The following is an 18,348-nucleotide window of genomic DNA, read 5'->3' as shown; positions in this document are numbered from 1 at the left end:
GCTTCCAATTCTCTTTTGCGGAAAAATAAAAATTACAGAAGCTGAATGGAAGGACAATAAAGATAGATTGATTGCCCGAGACTTTGTTCATGAATATTTAAATATCACTGATTTGTCTTGTCAGTGTAATTACGCTCTTCTCCGGGCTCGGCGGATCCAACGACCACAAGTTTATGGTAAAGAATGGCCCCACTGTATTTCACTTGTCCCGGTGCAGATGTGCCGAGCCGCCAAGCGTGTAATGCCGCTTGCATTTCATACATTTTCCTCAGCTGCTGAAGGCTTAAGTCATCCACAATGACCTACGCTTTTTCATTATCCCCATGTCAAACCGAACTCGTGCCTGAGCATAAATTGTCCTTCTCGTTATAGACTCACAGGCTGCCGCCTCCACTTCCTAGTTACAATGATATTTTACTCTCTTGCTTTCCTCTCCCTCCCCTGCCGCTGCTTCCCCCCCTCGTCCCCCGGGCAGAATCCCCCTCCTCTCCTACATCAGGACCCTCACAGCATCAATTCCAATCCCACAGCACAAATTGTCCAGGCATCATTACATGTTTGTGTGTGACAGCAGCTTCTGCATGCTGCGCAGCCACCGGTGCAGACGGGGACGATGCTCGGCGAGTGTCCCGGAGATGAGGGAAGCCTATGGAATCGGGGTCCGCGCAATCTGGGCAGCCTTGCAGGCCAGCCGAGCTTTTCAGTTGCCTGGTCCCTGCCTTGAGCCCGAGCCGTAGGGTTTCAGGCGCATCAGGAGCTGCTGCTCGCTGAGCCAGGACTTTGGGCCAGCTGGACCGGTATGGCCAACACACACTGGCAGCCTTGGCTCTGCAGGGCTTGGCAGCTGTTCTCCTCCTCCTCCTCTCTGGAGATGCTGGGGATCGGGCCTGGGGTGGACCTTGGTGACAGAGAGCCAAACAGTTCTGCGTCCAAATCCCTGGCCTGACTCAGACACTGCTGACCTTCTCCTCATTTTATGGGGGAAAGATGAGGGGCACCGAGATGGACACAGGGCTTGCCTCATGGAGTGGCGCTTCTTCAGCCGTGGTCCACCATGACGCTGAAAACGATGGGCTTTGAGCAGGAGCCTTTCTTGCCCTCCCTGGAAATGGCACTTGGGATTGGACTGGCGGCCTCTCCTCCAAAGCGCGTCTAGCGCTCAGCTGCCCCTGCTCTGTCCCAGGCAGGGTTGGGCCGTGCCACGCAGACCGAGGTTGGAGGAGCCTTTGCATTTCTCACGCAAGCTCTGCACAGGCAGAAGGAGGGGCCCAGAATGGCTCTTCCAGTGCTCAGGTCCACCGGAAGGCTTCAAAAAACCTCCCTCTTTCTCAGCCTCGGTTTCTCCAGGTGTAAAATGGCCACACGGCAACCAGCTTCACAAAAGAAGGCAAGAGGAACAAGAAACCCGTCACACCAGGAAGAGGGGCAGCAAACCCCTGGCTGAGTGAATGATCCAGGACTCTGTTCCTGTGCTATTTTTAGAAAGCTCACATGCATCCTCCCAGCCCCTTTGTTCCAGGAACGGCAGCAGCGAGGTCCCTGCGCCACACGGAGAGCGAGCCTCCCCGGACAACCCCCAAGCAGGTCAGGAGTGGCGACGGCCTGATCACGCAAAGCGGTTTTCAGCGGGAACAACGCACGAGCACGAAGGGCGACCTGCTGCATAATTCACATTTTTCCGCTGCCTGCATTTCATGCAGGGTGTCTCCATTAAAAAAAAAACAAATACAATTTTGTGCTTACTTTCAGAATGAAATGAGACAAAACAAAAAAAGGCGAAGCAAAGCGAAGCAAGGCAAAAGCGAAGCGAAAGAGAAGCAAGGAGAAGCAAAGGCGAGGTGGAGCAGAGCAGAGCAGAGCAAACGACAGGCCACCCTTCCAAGGCAAGTGCGAATGCAGGGCCCTGCTTGAGCAAATTCAATTATCAAGGCAATCACATGTTAAATGAGCTTAAATCTGGGTCCTCCCGAAGTAATGCCGACAACACCTGCTTTGCAAGGCTTGTGGAGGAAGCAAATCTTTGTGCCTTTGGACACAAAACCTGGCTGCCAGACTTTTAAAAAAATCCAATTTATGGCATGTTGATTCACTTTGCGAGGCCTCTTAATGAGGCTGACATTCAGTCCAGGACAAACGGGACTAATTACCGATCCCTCTGGCCAGCCGGCCGCACCTGTGACCCGGCCTCTCGAGCACTACCTGGCGCGTTTGTTTGGAGCCAGCCTGGGGACCTGTAGACCGCCCTGCTGGCACAGCGAAGGATTTTATGACACAGCCCACCCCGTAAATCAGGGCTCCGTCGATGCCAGCAGCCCGGCTGCCCCGTGCACCGAGCGCAGCTGCTGATGCTCAGCACAGCCCGGAAGCAAATGGGGCTGGCAGGGTGGTATATTAATGAGGTGGCGCACAAGCCGAGCGAGCAGAGGAGGCGTGCGCCCACCAGGCCCTTCGGAAGAGCCCGAAGCCGACGGGAGCGCGAGGGGCGGGGGGCGCTTGTGCTTGCACGGAAGCTGCATGTACACCGATCCCCAGTGGGGTCTTTCGGAAGGAGGAGGGGTGTGAAGTCCCCCCACATGTCGTGGGAAGGGGTGGGATTGACAACACTGGTGCTAACCGAGGGATGATGCGCATGTTGCAAGAGGAGGATGGAATTTTGCGCCTGCTACGGCAGCCTGTGGGGAATGACGGCGGAGAAGCACACCCCTGTCGCGAGGGCAGGCCGGTCACAGAGACCGGCCGACCTCACATACAGAGGGTTCCACTGTCTCCCCGCACCACACCGGGCATCAAGGCATAACGTGCGGGTTACATCGCCTGAGCAAGGCACGGTGTAGGAGGCCGTTCCTGCAGACTGAGCGATGGGGGAGAAATGCACGGACTTAGTATTTTAATGCAGCCCTCAGTAATTCTGCACTTTTGAGCCTCTGTGGGGTGCAAAATTCAGTTTCCTGTCGCATCTGCAGTCCTTCCCATTTTGGGCCAGAGCTCTCCAATCCTGAAACGCAGCCAAACGTCACTCACGGTAGAGGGAAGTGTGAGCAAAAGCCTCTCTTCACACGGATTGGTCTCAGCCGTTCCCAAGTTGGCGGCCGAGGTTACTCATCGTAAGGATCCTGGCAAAGAAGCCAGCCCTGCTAGGCAGGTTGGCAAAATGAGCTCCAGAGCAAGAGGCCAGCCGGCCGGTGCTCCTCACATTCCGCCAACGAATAGTTTGCAGCCGCAGCCCCTTCTCTGCTCCCGAACACACGCCCAGCCTCCTCCGCACGCACCGCTGGCTCTCCTGTGGGGCAGAGGACGGGTGCGTCCTGCTCCAGGGCGGGAGATGCGAATGCACCCGGCAAAGGGGCGCCTCCGTGGGGGCAGGAGCAGTGGTGCTGAAGGAGCCAGGGGCGAGCGCCCCGCCCTGCCGGCCCGCGTGGCTCCAGCCCTCGCCTGGGGCCGAAGCACGTACCTGTGTGGGAGCGCAGGTGCCTCTTCAAGGCCGTGTGGCTGGGATAGGTGCGGTTGCACTCGCTGCAGATGTAGCTGCGCACCCCGGCGTGCACCTCCATGTGCTGCTGCAGGGCCGTTTGCGTCTGGAAGCGCTTCCCACAGAGGAGGCAGAAGACGGCCATGTCGGAGCCTGCAGGGAGAGGAAGGGAGTTCCCATCAGCCACATTCCCAGGCCATCTCCTCATCCACACCCTCTCCTGCATACACAGAAGCAGCTGCGCCCTAGATGCTGGGAGCACCCTGTGCAAGGGTGCGGTGCGCAGCGACCTCAGTTTAACTTACAGCATGTTTCTAGCCCTCATGACTGTGAAGATAACAGTGATGGTCAATGAAAAACAATTCCAGGGGTTCCAGGTCTGGCTCTAGCTAGGGATAAAGCAGACCATGTTCAAAAGCACACACAATTCTGTAACCCGTACAAAATACTCCATTTTAAAAAGCTTGACGATTTGTTCTGGTTTTGCCAGTCTATTTAGAGCTTACATTTCAGCACCTTTATTTACCTGCCTCGCATTTTCAGAGATTTTCTCACAGCCACAAGAACTCGGGACTTTGGCATCTTTTCTGCTCCCTCACCCCTCAGCCTGACATACACACAACCTGTCTTAGAATCTTGACAGTCCACATGCCTCAAAGAAAAGGGATTATACGAAAATAAGCGAATATTAGCTTAATTTGCACATTTAATTCAAATTACATCACTTGGATCCTCCCTTCTTTAAGTGTGGGGTAGACATAGTTTTGCCTATGGCAAAACGGGAGCAGAAAGGGAAGGACACCTTCTCTGGTGTGATGTGAACGGATGCTGCGACGTTTAAGGCAGTTACATCAAAAGCAGTTATCAAAAGAGCATATTAGGCAAATATCCCTCCATTAATGAAACCTGATTACACGAGTTAGGGAGCAAATTAAAATAAAATAAAATAAAATAAAAGGCAAATTAAAAAAAGATAGTAAAAGACATGTTATGATGTGCACACTGTGACTTTCAAATTTCATGAGCGGAAATTGGGAAGAAAATGTTTTTCCTAATGTACTTCCCGAATATCCATCTACCAGCAAGAGGTAATTTTGAAGAAGTAAAATTAAAAATATTAACGATCACTCTGAAAATGCCTCATTGAAGGAGAGTGAAGAGTAAAATGAGAAGAGCCATTGGCACCAGTTTAAGCTGACAACCAGTTAACCTATAATATGGCCTTCTTTAATATACCAGCAACCTGGAGATACAGGTGCGTTCAAAGCAGGGAGGGAGTTGTTCAGGAAGCGGAAGGTGTGGCACAAAAAGCCCCCCTGCTACTGACATTTGCCAGCGCCTGATCTCTTTCGGGGGGACGTGTGGTCTCACCCGCAAGTTCTGGCTTCGGTCCCCGGCAGGGCTGAGAGGGGCCCTTGCTGGAGGACTGACAGGCAAGCGTGGGAGCAGCTAGCCCTGGGCCAGGAGGGCTGCAGGCCGGGGTGGTCCCCAGGGCCACTGGCTCGGTCGCCATCCCTGCAGTCCAGCTCCGCAGGCCCAGGCTGCTTGGAGAGTCTGCGTGGCTGTTTGGCTGCTCTTCCAAAGCACCCATGTGGGAGGGGAACGGCTGAGGGCCTGGTTCTCTGAAGGAGCGTCTCCTTCCCCATGTGCCTGCCCACCCCCTAAGATCTGGGGCAGAGGCCCTTCTCCGGGAGCCCTCCTTGAAGGAGATTGGGGGGAGGGGGCTACCCAGAGCAGGGCCTTCTCTGCAGTGGCACCCCGACTGCGAAATTCGCTTCCCAGAGAGGTTCGCCTGGCACTGTCACTTTATTCTTTTCAGCGCCAGGCAAACCCCTTTTTATTTCTCCAATGTTTTAAGGTTTGACTGTTTTTAATATGGGTTTTCTTGTTGATTGGTTAAGAATTTGACCAGGATGCTGTGTTTTGTTCTCTTTTGTCTTATTGTTAAACCGTCCTGAGTCTGTCTGTCTGTCTGTCTATTTTCTGATTTATATCCTGCCTTTTTCCTACAAAGGGCTCAAGGCAGCTTACATCATTCTCCTCCTCCATCTTATCCCCTCCACAACAACCCTGTGAGGTAGGTTGGGCTGAGAGTCTGTGACTGGCCCAAAGCCACCCAGTTGGCTCCATGGTTGAGTGGGGACTTGAACCCAGGTCGTCTGAGTCCCAGTCCCACGCTCTGAACCACCACACCACCCTGGCTCTTACTATGGCAAGGGACGGTCTTTAAAAGTTTTAAATTAAATGAATAAACAAACAAACAAATCCAGGTGCAGGTGCAAAGGGTGGTTTGGCGGAGCTGAGAGACGAGAAACGCGGGTTGAGCCCTGGATGACTGAAGCAGTTCTGAAAACCTCCCAGCTCCACCAGCCCCCTGCGCCCCCCACAGACACAGGCATCTGGAGAACTTCGAGCGGGAGGAAGGAGCACAACTGCTGTGGACACGGACCCACAACTCCGAGCAGCACAGTCGGGGCAGACTGCGCCTGCTTTTCGTGGAGTCTTAGAGCTGGAGGACTTTGGGGCTCCGTCTCATCCCCGTGTTTGCACAGCCAAGAATGTGTCGCAATGTTAGCAGAAATGCGAGACTGGGCGGGTCGCTTCAGTCCCAAATCGCCCGAGCGCAGGAAGGAGCAGGTGAGATCACCCCACGCCGGGGCCTGCGAAGATCGAACCGCTCGGCGCCTCTCCCGCTGACCCCCTGCATCGCACCGGGAGTCGGAAGACACCCAGGAGGCCCCTGGGCTTTTGTCTGAGCAAGCTAAGCCTCGAGGTTTTATGGCGAAACGTGGGCTGCTCAGTAAAGCAGCCCCCCTAAGTAGGAGAGGGACGCAGGCTCAGCCGCAAAGGTTTCCCCAGAAAGGCAGCTCCCTTCCTGGAGGGAGAGTCACCTGACTGCCCAGTTGCTGGACGGCTGCCCAACTCGACGCACACCTTGACGCGTGCGTCATGCTCACGGCCAGCCCGGCTTGACCTCTGACATCTCCCGCAGCGATGGCCCACGCGGCGCCGGAGCATGCGTACTCGAAACAGGAGGAAGACGCCTGCATCTCTGGACCCCTGCCCCGCTTGAAATCCATGGGAGAAGTCCTTGCATGCCTACAAACTCCAGGCTCAGAAAGGCCTCAAGCCACAGGGTGGTAAATGTCTCTCCCCCACTCACCTTGCAATCCCAATATTTACACATTGTCAATAACAAACACCCCATGACCTTTGTACTATTAAACAATTTGCCTTTGTTTATGCATACTTGATCGCTCTGAGATGTATGAGTCAGTGCAAATTGCATTACACAGGGAAGATTAAGGCGAACAAACACGGTGTTTTCGGAGGCCGATTTAGAATCTGGGGGGGGGGGGGAGTAGAAATAAAATTACCTAGAAAATTATATTAGCAATTCATTAGTGACACCACGATGTTGCAAGGTAACCGCTGACTCTACACCGCCTTTAAAGAAGGAAAAAAGAAACTAGAAGCAACTCTCACTTCGTTTGCCAGGCCTCCAATTAACACTCCAGGAATACAGTCGCAAGGAATGGGGAGAGATGCCAAATCTGGCCGAAAGTCAAACGTGGGTTGCTATTGGAAGACGTTTGGATGCCGGCGTGGTGACTCTGCCATGGCCTTCGGGCTGGGTGGCTAGCAAGAGAGGGTGGAGAGGTTGCCACAGAACCGGGGGACACGTCTTGGGAGCCCAAAGGAGTTCGGGGCAAGAGACCTCTCTGGGGACTCCCACGGGCAATTCTGTCCACGGTTTGCCACGGAGAGTGCGCTTCCATGGACTGTTGACCACGGCACCCCAACTGGGAATGTGCATTGGAAGGGCTTGGATCCGCTTGAATCTCTGCAAGGAATCCTATGGCAGAGGGTGATGGAGACCGAGGGATGAGGACAAGGGGACAAGAGTGATGAACCAGAATAAGCTGGGCTGTGAGCCCCAGCCTGAATCTACTTGCAAAACAGGGATTCTCCCTAAGAGGGTGGATGGGGTGACTTTGGAATTGGGAGGGGAGGACAGGACAAGATGGAGGAGAACTGCGAGTGCCTGCAGGGGGGCCAAAAGAGCAGGCTGGAGGTGGGGAAAGAGAGAACTCTCGATCGCAGGGGCCTTTATGCAGTCTTCCCTGGAGGATTTATCTCAGGAGTGCTTCTTACCTGCTCCTCTTGACGGGTCCTTGCAGGTCATGTGCTCCTACGAGATAATATGAGTGCACGAGCAATTTTAATTTGCCGATCCCCTCCAAGGCTTTCAGATCTGCAGTTGCTATAGCAGGATTCCACCTTCAGGTTGCATGTGCCTGTTTAAGCTCAGGCGATGGAGCTTGGCACACTCTGGACCCGAAATGGCGACTGGGGGAACCACACCACTATTTCAAAAAAGCCTCAAGTCCTTCCTGCTAAGTAAGCCGCACCCGGGTGATTGTGGGAGTCCCCGAAGTGGCCTAGAAGTGGGGCACACCAGTGGATCAGCCCACTCTTTCGCCTGATGCGGATCAAACCTGGGACCCCCCCCCCTGCCCCTGACTGCACACACACCTAAAGAAGAGACGGTTCACACGCTTGTGCGAGCTCCCAGCCATGCTCCCTGTTCACACCCACGCTCGCCTCGACACGAGCGAGATCCTCCAGGGGAACGGGGGGGGGGGGGGGGAAGCAGAACGCAGCTGGAAGTGGCTCCAGGTGTCTGCACCTTAGGAGTGCTAGGCTCTCATTATCCCGCGTCGCAAACGCTGACTTAATCAGGAGAGGGACCTCTAAATAGGCACAGGCTTTTTTTGGCAACCCTTTGCTCCACACGGACGCGTCAGTGTCAGGAAGAAGCGGGAAGAGCTGGGATGAAGTCGGCAAGTCCAAAGCGCGGCCGAAGGCGCACTGGGAGGCCTGGAGCGGACGCTGCAGCACACCTGCGCTGGCACCGCCCTCCTCCGTCTCGCCCACACGTGCTCGCGGACACGCTCCGCGGGGAACACAGGGGCTGCGGACTTCCTGAGCAGGCCTGGTGCTCCCGGCTGGACTTGCTTCTGGCCCTCCTGGCATGGCATGGCCCTCCTCCAGCCAGACCCCTTCTCATTGCGGCCCTCCTCCTCCTCCTCCTCCTCCTCCTCCTCCTCCTCCTCGGGGCTCTCACTTGCTGGGAGCTGGGGAGTGAGCGGGGATGTGTCTCACCACCACCACCACCACTGCCCGGAGCAGCAGGCTGCCGGGGGCATCTGCCAGGGGCTTCTGCTGCGGGGGACCGGCCGGGCCCGCCCAGGGCCTCCCCCCACGATGGGCCAGGCCCCACCTGCAAGGGGGCAACAAGCTCAGGGCCGCAGTGGGACTGGAAGGGGTGCCGTGTCTTGCACCCAGGAAAGGGACCTCGGTCGCGGTTCCTGCCTTTGCCATCCCCTTCTGAAAGAGGTGCGATGGGCGCCGCGTGATTTCGCTCTTGCTGCCACGCCAAATCCTCTTCATTTAGTGTTTGCTTTTAGGACGATGCTCTGTTTGTTTTTGCGCTGCTGGTTTCATTGCCTTATTGTGGCTTATACGCTTGCTCACGCGCCTGCTTGCACTCTGCATCAGGGTTATGTAATTGTGGCTTTTGCTGTTATTGTTTTATCTATTATTTTTATCAGTGCTGCCGTGCCATGTTTGCAACGTGAGCTGCCCCCGGGCCGCGCACAAATGCAATAAATAAATAAATATTGGCACAAGAGGGGCACGGCAGGGGCTCACGGTGCCGCACAGACCGAGTGTGTCCCTTGTGCCGGAGGAGCCCATGGCCAGGGCCTCCCCTCAGCCACGAACCCCCAGGCACCAACCCCGTGTCCAGTTCTGGGCCCCAAGATTGAAGAAAGATGCAGGGCATTTGGAAAGGGTCCAGCGGAGGGCACCAAAAATGATCCAGGCTTCGGAAGCACTGCCCTGTGAGGAGAGACTGGAGGACTGGGCATGTTCAGCCTTGGGAAGGGACGACCGACGGGGGACATGATTTCCCCCTATAAGTACCTCCAAGGCTGTCACAAAGAGGAAGGTCGAGACCTCTCCTCGCTGATATCAGAGTGCAGGACATGGAATGATCAGCTCCAGTTGCAACAACTCAGATTCAGGCTAGATATCAGGAAAAGTTTCCTCACTGTCCAAGCAATACAGCGGTGGAACCAGCTGCCCGGAGAGGCAGTGGGCTCCCCCACACTGGAGGCATTCAAGGAGAAACTGGCCAGCCATCTCAGTGGGGTGGTGTGACTTGGTGTCCTACAACAGAAGGGGTTGGACTTGATGGCCTTCCTGGCCCCTTCCAACTCCACTCTTCTAAGATCCTAGGACTCCTGGGCAGCTGCTGGGCTCCCAGGACCACAGCAGCCCCCGCCCCCCGGGCTCCCCCGCCTGGCATCTTAGATTTCTCGTAGCGTCCTGGAAGGATGCTACACGAGCCACTTCAAAGCACTGTGGCAAATTTAAAAATGCAGCCTTCAGCTCTCCTGCAACCGCAGCGGCAGGTCAGGCCCACAGGGGGCCTTTTCCCCAGGCCCCCCCCCCCCCCCGCAACCTGTAGCCAACTCTGCTCTGCGTGGTCCTGCTCACATACCCACCCTGTAAGAACTGACCCCCAAGCATGACCCTCAAGATCCAAACCAGCCCTTCGAAAGATTTTGCTCATGGGGGAGAACTTTCATTTCTGCAAGCTGCTTTCCTGCGACTGTCAATGCATTTGGTAAAAACCTCCTTTTTAATTCAAGTCTGCGCTTGTCTTATCGCCAGTACAAAACCCTGCAGCCTGCCGGCTCGGTAGGAGACAGGTTTCTGTCTGCATTTTAAGAGGATGCAAAAGAAGTTGGGCTGACAGCAGAACATGTGGCTCAGTCCCTTCTTCCGACATTCTCATTTTCTTTCTGATTCCTCGCTGGCGCGGTCTTTGCCTTCCTCTGTGCAAGCGCCCCTTCCAAGTGGCCCACTCCGGACTCAATCCCAGCAATTTATTTGGCCTTGGATTCTCAAGACAGTCCATATTGGAATATGTGTGGACTGTATCTGGCGGCTGATGCACAACAGGAGCCTTTTGTACTCAAGTGACAAAAACACTCCTCGCTTGAAGCAGGCTGAGAAGTATCATGCAGCCTGCGACTTGAGGAAAGGGAAAGGAGAAGTAAAGAGCAAACATTATGCAGGTTCCAGCCACCCGCTTCAGACAAGTCTGCAAAATTCGGGTAGCTTGCAGGCGCGATTTATGTCAGGCCCAAGCGCTGCAACGGGGAGGCGTGTGCTTGCATGGAGAGGGGAGCGGATGAAATAGCAGCATTAAGGAAACAAACAGGGCAAAGATTACATCAAGGTCCTGCCACCGTGCTCCTCCGAGGGAGGGCGCCGAGAAGCGCACTTCATCACTCCTCTGTCACCTGCGCTCGCGTCCTGCTTCACTTTGCGTCTGCCCCATGCCTGGCAGAGCCTCAGGGTGGCTTTGTAGGGAGCAGACACAATGCATTTCGTTATACTGCACCTCCACTTGCAGTAAACAAATCTGTCAACGAGCTTGCTCATTAAGTGGGGAGCCCCCCTGCCCCCCCCACACAGGAGGGATTTATTGGTCCTTGTACACCGAAAATAACATGAATAGATTTACTAATTGTGGCAAACAGTGTGAGGTGGGGTGAAGGGAAGCCAACGTTCCTGGAGAAAGACTTCTGATGGCAAGCCCCAAGCCATTTGGGCTGCTCTCCTCTTTCCTCCACGGCTGAGGCCGAAGGGTGGCCGTCCGCAGCGCCAACCCCGTCTCAAAGCGAGACTCATCCCGCTTATTTCTAGAAGCTCAAATACCCAACGGGTGGGGGCTGAATGATTCTACTCCTGGTGGACCCAACCAGAATAGCAGCCAAAGACAGCACTTGGGGAAGAATTAATGAGGCGAAGAATTAAAAACACACATTAAGAGACGCAACCGCACTTAATGCCGTGCAGAATCCTCTTCTTATCTGCTTCCCAGCCTCGCTGGAGACAAAAAGCAGCGCTGGCACCCCACACGCAGCCAATGGCCAGCTCTCAACAGCGCTCCGAAATCCAGCACTGCCCCGAAACAAAAGTGGATGCACCCACAAAGGAGGAAATCCCGCGAGGTATGCGGCCCTCTGGACTGCCACTTTCAACATGACAGCAGGATCAGGGCAAAGGTCAGCGGGTCTGAGGCCCTGAGCACCTCGGCCAGCTGTGGACGGGAGGCCCCGAGCCGGCAGGATGCCGCCCGGAGAAGTCTCCCATAAGTCGCCCCTGCTGTGGGCGAGAATAAAGGCCGGCCAGCAGGAGAGGAAGGGAGGACAATGGCGGCGGGGCAGTGTGCAGGTCTGGAACAAATCCACGGTGGCACCGCAGGGCCCTCATTTGTGAAACTAATTGGCCCCCAATTGGAGGGGAAAAGCCCCTGCAACCCGGGCCTGTCTCGGCAGTTGAGGGGCTGGGAAGCAGGCGGCGCCTGTTCTGCTCAAGGAGCGGTTCGTTTCGAGGCTCGGAGCACCTTCTACACGCATGCAGCGTGGCAGCTCTGGTCCGGACACGCAGCCCCCATGTCCAGCGCCTCTGGTTCAGGGCGGAAGCGCGGCACACGACTCCCAGAAGGCCCCGGGGTGATGCCGATGCACAAGCTGCCTGCGCTGCCCCCCTGTGCAGGGCTGTGCTGGGGAAGGAAGCCAGGTGGGAGCTTGGCTGGGCCCCACACCAGCCCCTTGCCAACAGCCCCCCAGAACTGGCTGGGGGCCCACGGGGGCCGGTGTCTTGCCTTCAAAAGCCCAGTGCTTCTGATGGAGCTCCTGATGCAAAAGGGAGCCAGGGATCAGAGGAAACCAGGCAAGGGAAGGCAAACCGGCGAACAGCAGACTGTATTCCCAGCCCAAGAAATACAGGAGCACTGTCTGTCTGCCGAGCCCAGAGATCACCCGTGTCTCGCCAGGACCCAGGCAAAGCGAGCTCTTTCCCCACCACTTGCTGCTGGGGCCCTTCGGCTGGAGATCCTCCGCGTCCAAACCCAGAGGCCATACCTGCATTCACGGCGGCAGGTGACGCTGTGATGCCCAAGGAGGCCAGCTCCCGTGATGCCCACTCGCCCTGTCGTTGGCTGGGGCCAGGAAACACGTGGCATGCTGAGCACCGGCAGGCCTGCAGGAGCGGCGCTCCCATTCTGGGTGGGAGCCCTGCCGCTTGCCCCGGTGCCAGGCGTTCTGTCTGTGGCAGAGAGCCGCCCTTCCACGGGGCCGCCGCGCAGCATGGCCTTGCTCCTCAGCGCTGTCGCTCTTCATTTCTGGCTGCCTTACCAACATGCAAAACGAAGTGTTTTGCTCCTACCTAGAAAACACTTTGTTTTCTGTTTGCATAGTTTTTCACTGTCGCCAGGAAATCAGTGGTGGAAAGACGAGCAGGCTGCTTGTCTTGCATAAATTAGCGGCCTCTCTCCTCTGCACTGAAGCAAAGCACCTACCTGGAGCTGCAGGTGCCGAAGGGGAGGTGGAGGGCAGGACCCTTGCACTTCTGAGGAGAGGGCAGCCACGGCATTGATGGACCACTTGGGGGGATGAAGGGGAAATCCCTGCGGGCCACGAGGAGCCGCTCGTTTCCTGTCAGCTCTTGAACAACAGCTGGGCGAGACCCTGTCCCGTGAGCTCAGCCTCATTTCCTCTCTGGGGCTGGCGGCTGAATTCATCAGTGGTTCTGTCGTGCTGGAGGGCACCTGTTTGCTCCACCCAGGGGCGAAAACGCAAGTTCCTCTGCCTTTGGAAGGGGAGGGAGCTCGGGAGGCCCCGGCGGTGGGTCTTCCAGAAGGCTGCGGAAGGACAAAGGGCGGCACCGTGTCGGTGCCACTTTTCCTCGCTCCCCTTGCCCAACTTTGGCAGATGTTCAGCAAGGAGAAGAGCTGAAGGGGCCGGCTGGCTCCAGGCCAGGGAATAAAAAGCTTTCTGCGAGCCACAGCCATGCGGGGGTGACACGGGGGCTTGACCCGACTCATGGCAACTGCCAAGGCTGCTTGTCTAGACTCTCGTCGCCTTGCCAGCTGCTGGCACAGGGCCCTTCCCAGCCCCGTCCTCTGAGGCAGGCGCTCAAGCGCCACGTGGCAGCAGAGCCACCAAGGACCGGAGACAGCCCAAGACGAGCGGCCTGACGTCCGACGCGAGGTCCTCGCCCGCTGAGGACGGGCCAGCGGGACAAGGAGCGGGGCGGCATTCTGAGGAGGAAGCACGACCCCAAGTCCAGAAGGCCTCCCTCGACATGAGGGCCGCTTGGCAAAGGAACAAGCGGCCCCCCGGGCATCGCGGGGGCTCTTCTTGGGGACGCCTCGGTGGAGGAAGAACAAAGGGAGGGCGGCCGCAGGCTGGCGCGGCTGGCAGCTGGACTGGGAGGCCCGCGGAGTGCGGGACACGCGGGAGGGGGCGGCCGAGGGGCTGCGGAGGCCTGGCCCAGCGCGTCAGGCGCACGCTCTGCAGCGCGCAAGAGCAGAGCTTCGGGCGCCTCTGAGTGGAGCCTCAGCACCGGGTGTGCACGTGTACACAGCACAAAGGGGCGGAAATGCGCAACGCTCCCTGGCAATTTTTAATGCGCCCGATTAGGATTTGATGGAGAGAGGAACCTGCTTCTCTGTCTGTCTGTCTCTCATTTTTTTCCTTCTGTGCCATCACACCGATATCTGCCCTCTTGGCAGAAACAAACACGCATGCATTTATGTATTTATGTACTTTGTATCCTGTTGTGAGCTGCCCCGAGGCTTCGTTGCAACGGGGGAGGCATAAAAATGTTCTAAATAAATAAATAAAGCAGGTGAAAGTGGGAAGTGGCCATCAACCATTGCATTTCTGGGTTGAGGTTTTGAAATGCACCCGATTCCTCCAAGGAAGGAGCCTGGAGGTGAGAAGGACCCTGAGCTTTCCGGGTCAAGCCAAGGGGTCCTGGGGGACTGAAGAGGCCCATTTTCACCATGCGCCTCAGGGAGCTCGTGGGGTGCAGGTCCAAAGGAGGAGGAAGCTTTCCACTGTGCACCTTTTCGTATGTGGTTCTGCTTCAGCTCACCTAATCCACATTTATGAATCTGCTTTTTAAATCTTCAAAGCCAGTCGTTGCTCTCTTCCTTGACCCTTTCTTGTGCACCAAAAATGCATTTCTGGCAGAAAAGCAAAAGAACTCAGCATCGCTTTAAAGAAACGCAGGGATATTTCGATGTAGCAGCACTGAAAGGGAAAATGGGGAGAGAAGGAAACTGCCCCCAGAAAAACTGATGGCCACCAACCTCACCCCGGAGGTGGGGCGAGAATTAGCAAAAGGGGAGTGCACAGACCAGAGCGAGCGAGCAAGCAAGCCGGGCTTATTCATTTCGTTGACATTTTAATGGTTTTTCCTCCTTTTTTCCTCCTCCAGAAGATGATTACAAATTAAGCAGCATTTAAATGCTTTTTACTGTCAACAATTAAAATGAGAGAATATGGAAGGCACAAGTGGGGCGGCCATTCATTTCCACGGTAACGGCGCTATCACGAAACACCAAGGGGCCTTGCTTGTACTGTACCGGCACAATGGCCCCAAAAGAGAGAAACATACACCATTAATTTGGTAGGACATTCAAAAGCAAATTAAAATATAAAAAGCTCGCGGCACAAAGATAGATATGGAGAGAAGGAGCAGGACAGGTCAAGCTTGCGGAATTGAAGTCTTGACAACAGCGGAGGGTTCCGGACAGCCTGGGAGCCCCGCGGTCGCTCGCTGGCAAAGGCCGCCTCCTCTGATCGGCTTTTGTTCTGCGGGGGTGGTGCAGGTGGGGAAAGCGGGTGCGCAGGATGAGGCCACAACCGAAGGAAGGACAAATGGGGAAAGCAGGGCGAGAGGTGGGGGACACGCCATCGCGCACGGGGCGGGTGTTTCCTTGAAGTCGGCCGGAGCAAAGCATCAATGCGGCGCATGCTAATGACAAACGGTCCACCAGCCTGGCACTGCGATTACATGTTTTCGATGCAGCATCAATAGTCACAGCAGTTTTTAAAACCCTCGCAAGAGTGGCACTGTTTAATTCATGCCTGCCCTGCCTTGCATCACAGGTGATTTGGGAGGCAGCTGGTGCCGCACTGGAGAGGGCAGGTCCTTCCGCATCCACCCCTCTTCCAGGCGTGGCATCAGGCAGATATGTCAGGAACGAGGGGCTTGCTGTCTGTGTTTGCTTCTTAGCCTCTCTTCCTGGCCTGTTTCCAAAAGTTGAGGTGCAGTTGGTGAAATGCACGTCAGGTTTGGGGGCGCTGGTGGTGTCCCCCCTCCCGGTCTTGGAAAGGGGCGTGTGCGCACACATGTGCTGAGGGGAAATCAGTATGTCTGGAGACACACATCCCATTAAAAGTTAAGCCAGGCACAAACACTGCTGCGCCACGGCGCTTAATATGCAGAAGGCAGGCCAAAGGCATAAAAGAGACACGTCCCCTTTAAAAGGAAATATAATTTACAGTGTGCAGCCAGGCGCTCCGTAGTTCCAATCTCGTTTACTATAGAGAAAACTCGGCTAGCAGCTCTGTATCCCACAAATCCGATTTAATCAGACAAGCCAGCCAGCGTGGCTTGAAGTAAAAACGGATAATTAGTAAACAGAGAGCTACTTCAGTGCTTCATTGGCATTCGAGCCGGGCTACTGTGTCGCATTTAAAATGCAGCCTGATGAAGTTTACAAAATCAAACCATTTGTTACTCCTATTGAAGAGGCTCCGGGCCACTTGCAATTAAATTGGAATTAGTGCTCGGAATGAGATACAGCAAATTCATACTAAAAAGGGATCTGACTTTGAGACATTTGACTTCGAGTCTTCTTGCCCCTCCCCGCACACAGCCTGGGTATGCATGTACATGTGTTCAGGGGCTTGTGCTTGTATGGATGCGTCCTGGTGTGCTATCCTGGAGGCACCCAAGCTGCATTCACAAGACAGGGGCGCAAAGGGGTTCGTGTGTCCAGAAAGGAGCTCCTTTTGCTCTGGTAGGATGCACAGTTACGCGAGAGGCAAGGACATCTGAAACCACCCTGGCCGTTCTTCTCAGTGGCCTCCTGCGCCCGCATTCCCTGCGAGGGCACAGAGATGGGAACGCTGCCCTGCCTTTCTCCCCATTAAGCCCCTCGGCCTAATCCCTTCCTGCTCATCTCCAACTGGAACGCAGCTTAAGTGCATGTTAAGTCTGCCTTTGCAGGCACTCGTCCATGCCTGTGCTCCGGAAGCAGCCTCATCCCGAGCCACATCCGCCCCGTCGCATCCGTGGCATCGCCCGTGTGGGTCCAGGTCAGGAGCAGATGTGTGGGGAGGCGGAGCACCAACGCTCGGCCATGAGCTGGCCTGGCCTCCCCGATTCCTCCCTCCACGCTCTGGGCTGAGCACTGCTACGAATTCAATCCATGGCTTTGTGGGAGAGGCGCTGGTCCACAGGGCAGAGTGGCTCACAAGCAGGGCAGCAACCTTCTCCTCGAAGGACAGCCCCGCCCTGCCTTCTTCCTCCCCCCTTGCAAGAATAGCCTGAGGTATCTTCTCCAGGGACAGTGGGTCTTCTCATGGCCACCCCTGTGTCGATGTGCAATTCAGCATCCCTTCAGCTGACCTTTCCCAGCCTGGGTGCAAGAGGACATCTAAGGGACACTGGGTTGACCCAACGTTACTTCTTGGTAGGGTACAGCCGTTCAATGACTGGGACCTAAGTTGGACGAACATTGGAGGCAGCCCCCCCCCCCGCCCCGAGCTCACAACCGTCTGGACGACGAGCGTGGAGCAGGGGACTGAAATGCAAATGCAGGCAGAGACAGACACACCAGAAAGTCGTTGTGCGCTTCGCCGCCGCCGCCACGTCAAAATGCTTGCGCAAGTGAGTTTTGCTGCTCATCTCTCTTCTCAATGCACCACCCTGGATGGGCTTCAAGAAAACGGACGAGCCAAGCATGAAACAGAGGTGCACAGCCGCCAGTGCTGCTGCTGCCAGGAGGACAACACGCACACGGACCAGTCGCGGAGTAGCCAGCTGGCCTTCCCATGGAGGGACCTGCTCTGCACAGCGGTGGCCAGGCGGGCCTCCTTGGCGGGCGGGCTCCAGAGACGGGTGGCACCACCAAGGCCCTTCTCCTATGTCACCCCCTTCCTTCTTTGAGGGCGGTTCTCAGGGAAGGGCCTCTGAGGAGGCTCTGAAGGACCGGGCAGGGACATGTGCAGAAAGACGCTCCCTTAGACCCTCTGCTCATGTTGTCTTCAGTTAGGAGTGAGGAAGAGCACAAGGCTGCCTTCCCCAACCATGTGCTCTCCCGCACTCCCCATCATCCTCAGCCAGTGCCTATGTTGGCTGCAGATGATGGGAGCTGTAGTCCAGCACGTCTGGGGAGTGGCAGGCTTGGGAGAGTAACATGCTTGCCTTCCTTGCAAAGTTGTCGAGTTGTCAAGGTCAAAGCACAGATGGACTGAGACATTTTGCCACGGTGCCGAGACTTTGGGCCCCCTTTCTGCTCGGCCCTGCTTTGCGACACACGTCCTGAGGCAGCAGCCCTTCATTTGGCTCCAGAACCTCTTGGATGGGCGCGTGACGCAGCTCCAGGCCATCTTGGTGGCTGTGCCGGGGCTGCTCGCACGGAGCCGGGGCGGGCTCGGGGGGCTGGCAGAACAGCAGGCATGGGGCGGCTGGCTCTTAATGGTACAATGCAGAACAAATTAACATGGAAAATGCTCCACCAAATTAACAATAGCAGTTGGAGATTATGAGGCTTAAACATCTGATTCCTTGGAGTTTCAGGCTCACTTCCTTCCCAGAGAGCACATAAAGTGCGAGTGAAATGGAGGAAGCACATGCAGCAGCCCCAGATGAAGGACAAGCTGGTGCCCTTGCTGTCTGGGGCCAGCCTCTCTGGCCACTGGGCAGCCCCGCAGGTG

General features: G+C 56.0%; 1 protein-coding gene across 6 annotated transcripts in view; it reads right to left on the bottom strand.

Moving 5' to 3' along the window:
- The window catches only part of ZBTB16 (zinc finger and BTB domain containing 16), a 151,942-nt gene that overhangs the window by 9,711 nt on the left and 123,883 nt on the right, over nucleotides 1-18,348 (bottom strand). For all 6 annotated transcript variants that reach the window (XM_044456380.1, XM_044456379.1, XM_044456381.1 and 3 more), the window contains one exon: nucleotides 3,452-3,622. In XM_044456380.1, the coding sequence (XP_044312315.1) occupies nucleotides 3,452-3,622 (171 nt within the window). The remainder of the gene's footprint in view (nucleotides 1-3,451; nucleotides 3,623-18,348) is intronic.

Source organism: Varanus komodoensis, unplaced genomic scaffold (genome assembly GCF_004798865.1).
Source record: "Varanus komodoensis strain SLA01 unplaced genomic scaffold, ASM479886v1 scaffold83, whole genome shotgun sequence".
In the NCBI taxonomy this organism is placed as follows: domain Eukaryota; kingdom Metazoa; phylum Chordata; class Lepidosauria; order Squamata; family Varanidae; genus Varanus; species Varanus komodoensis.
Note: the sequence above shows the minus strand (reverse complement) of the source record. Positions and strands in the feature narration are given on the sequence as shown.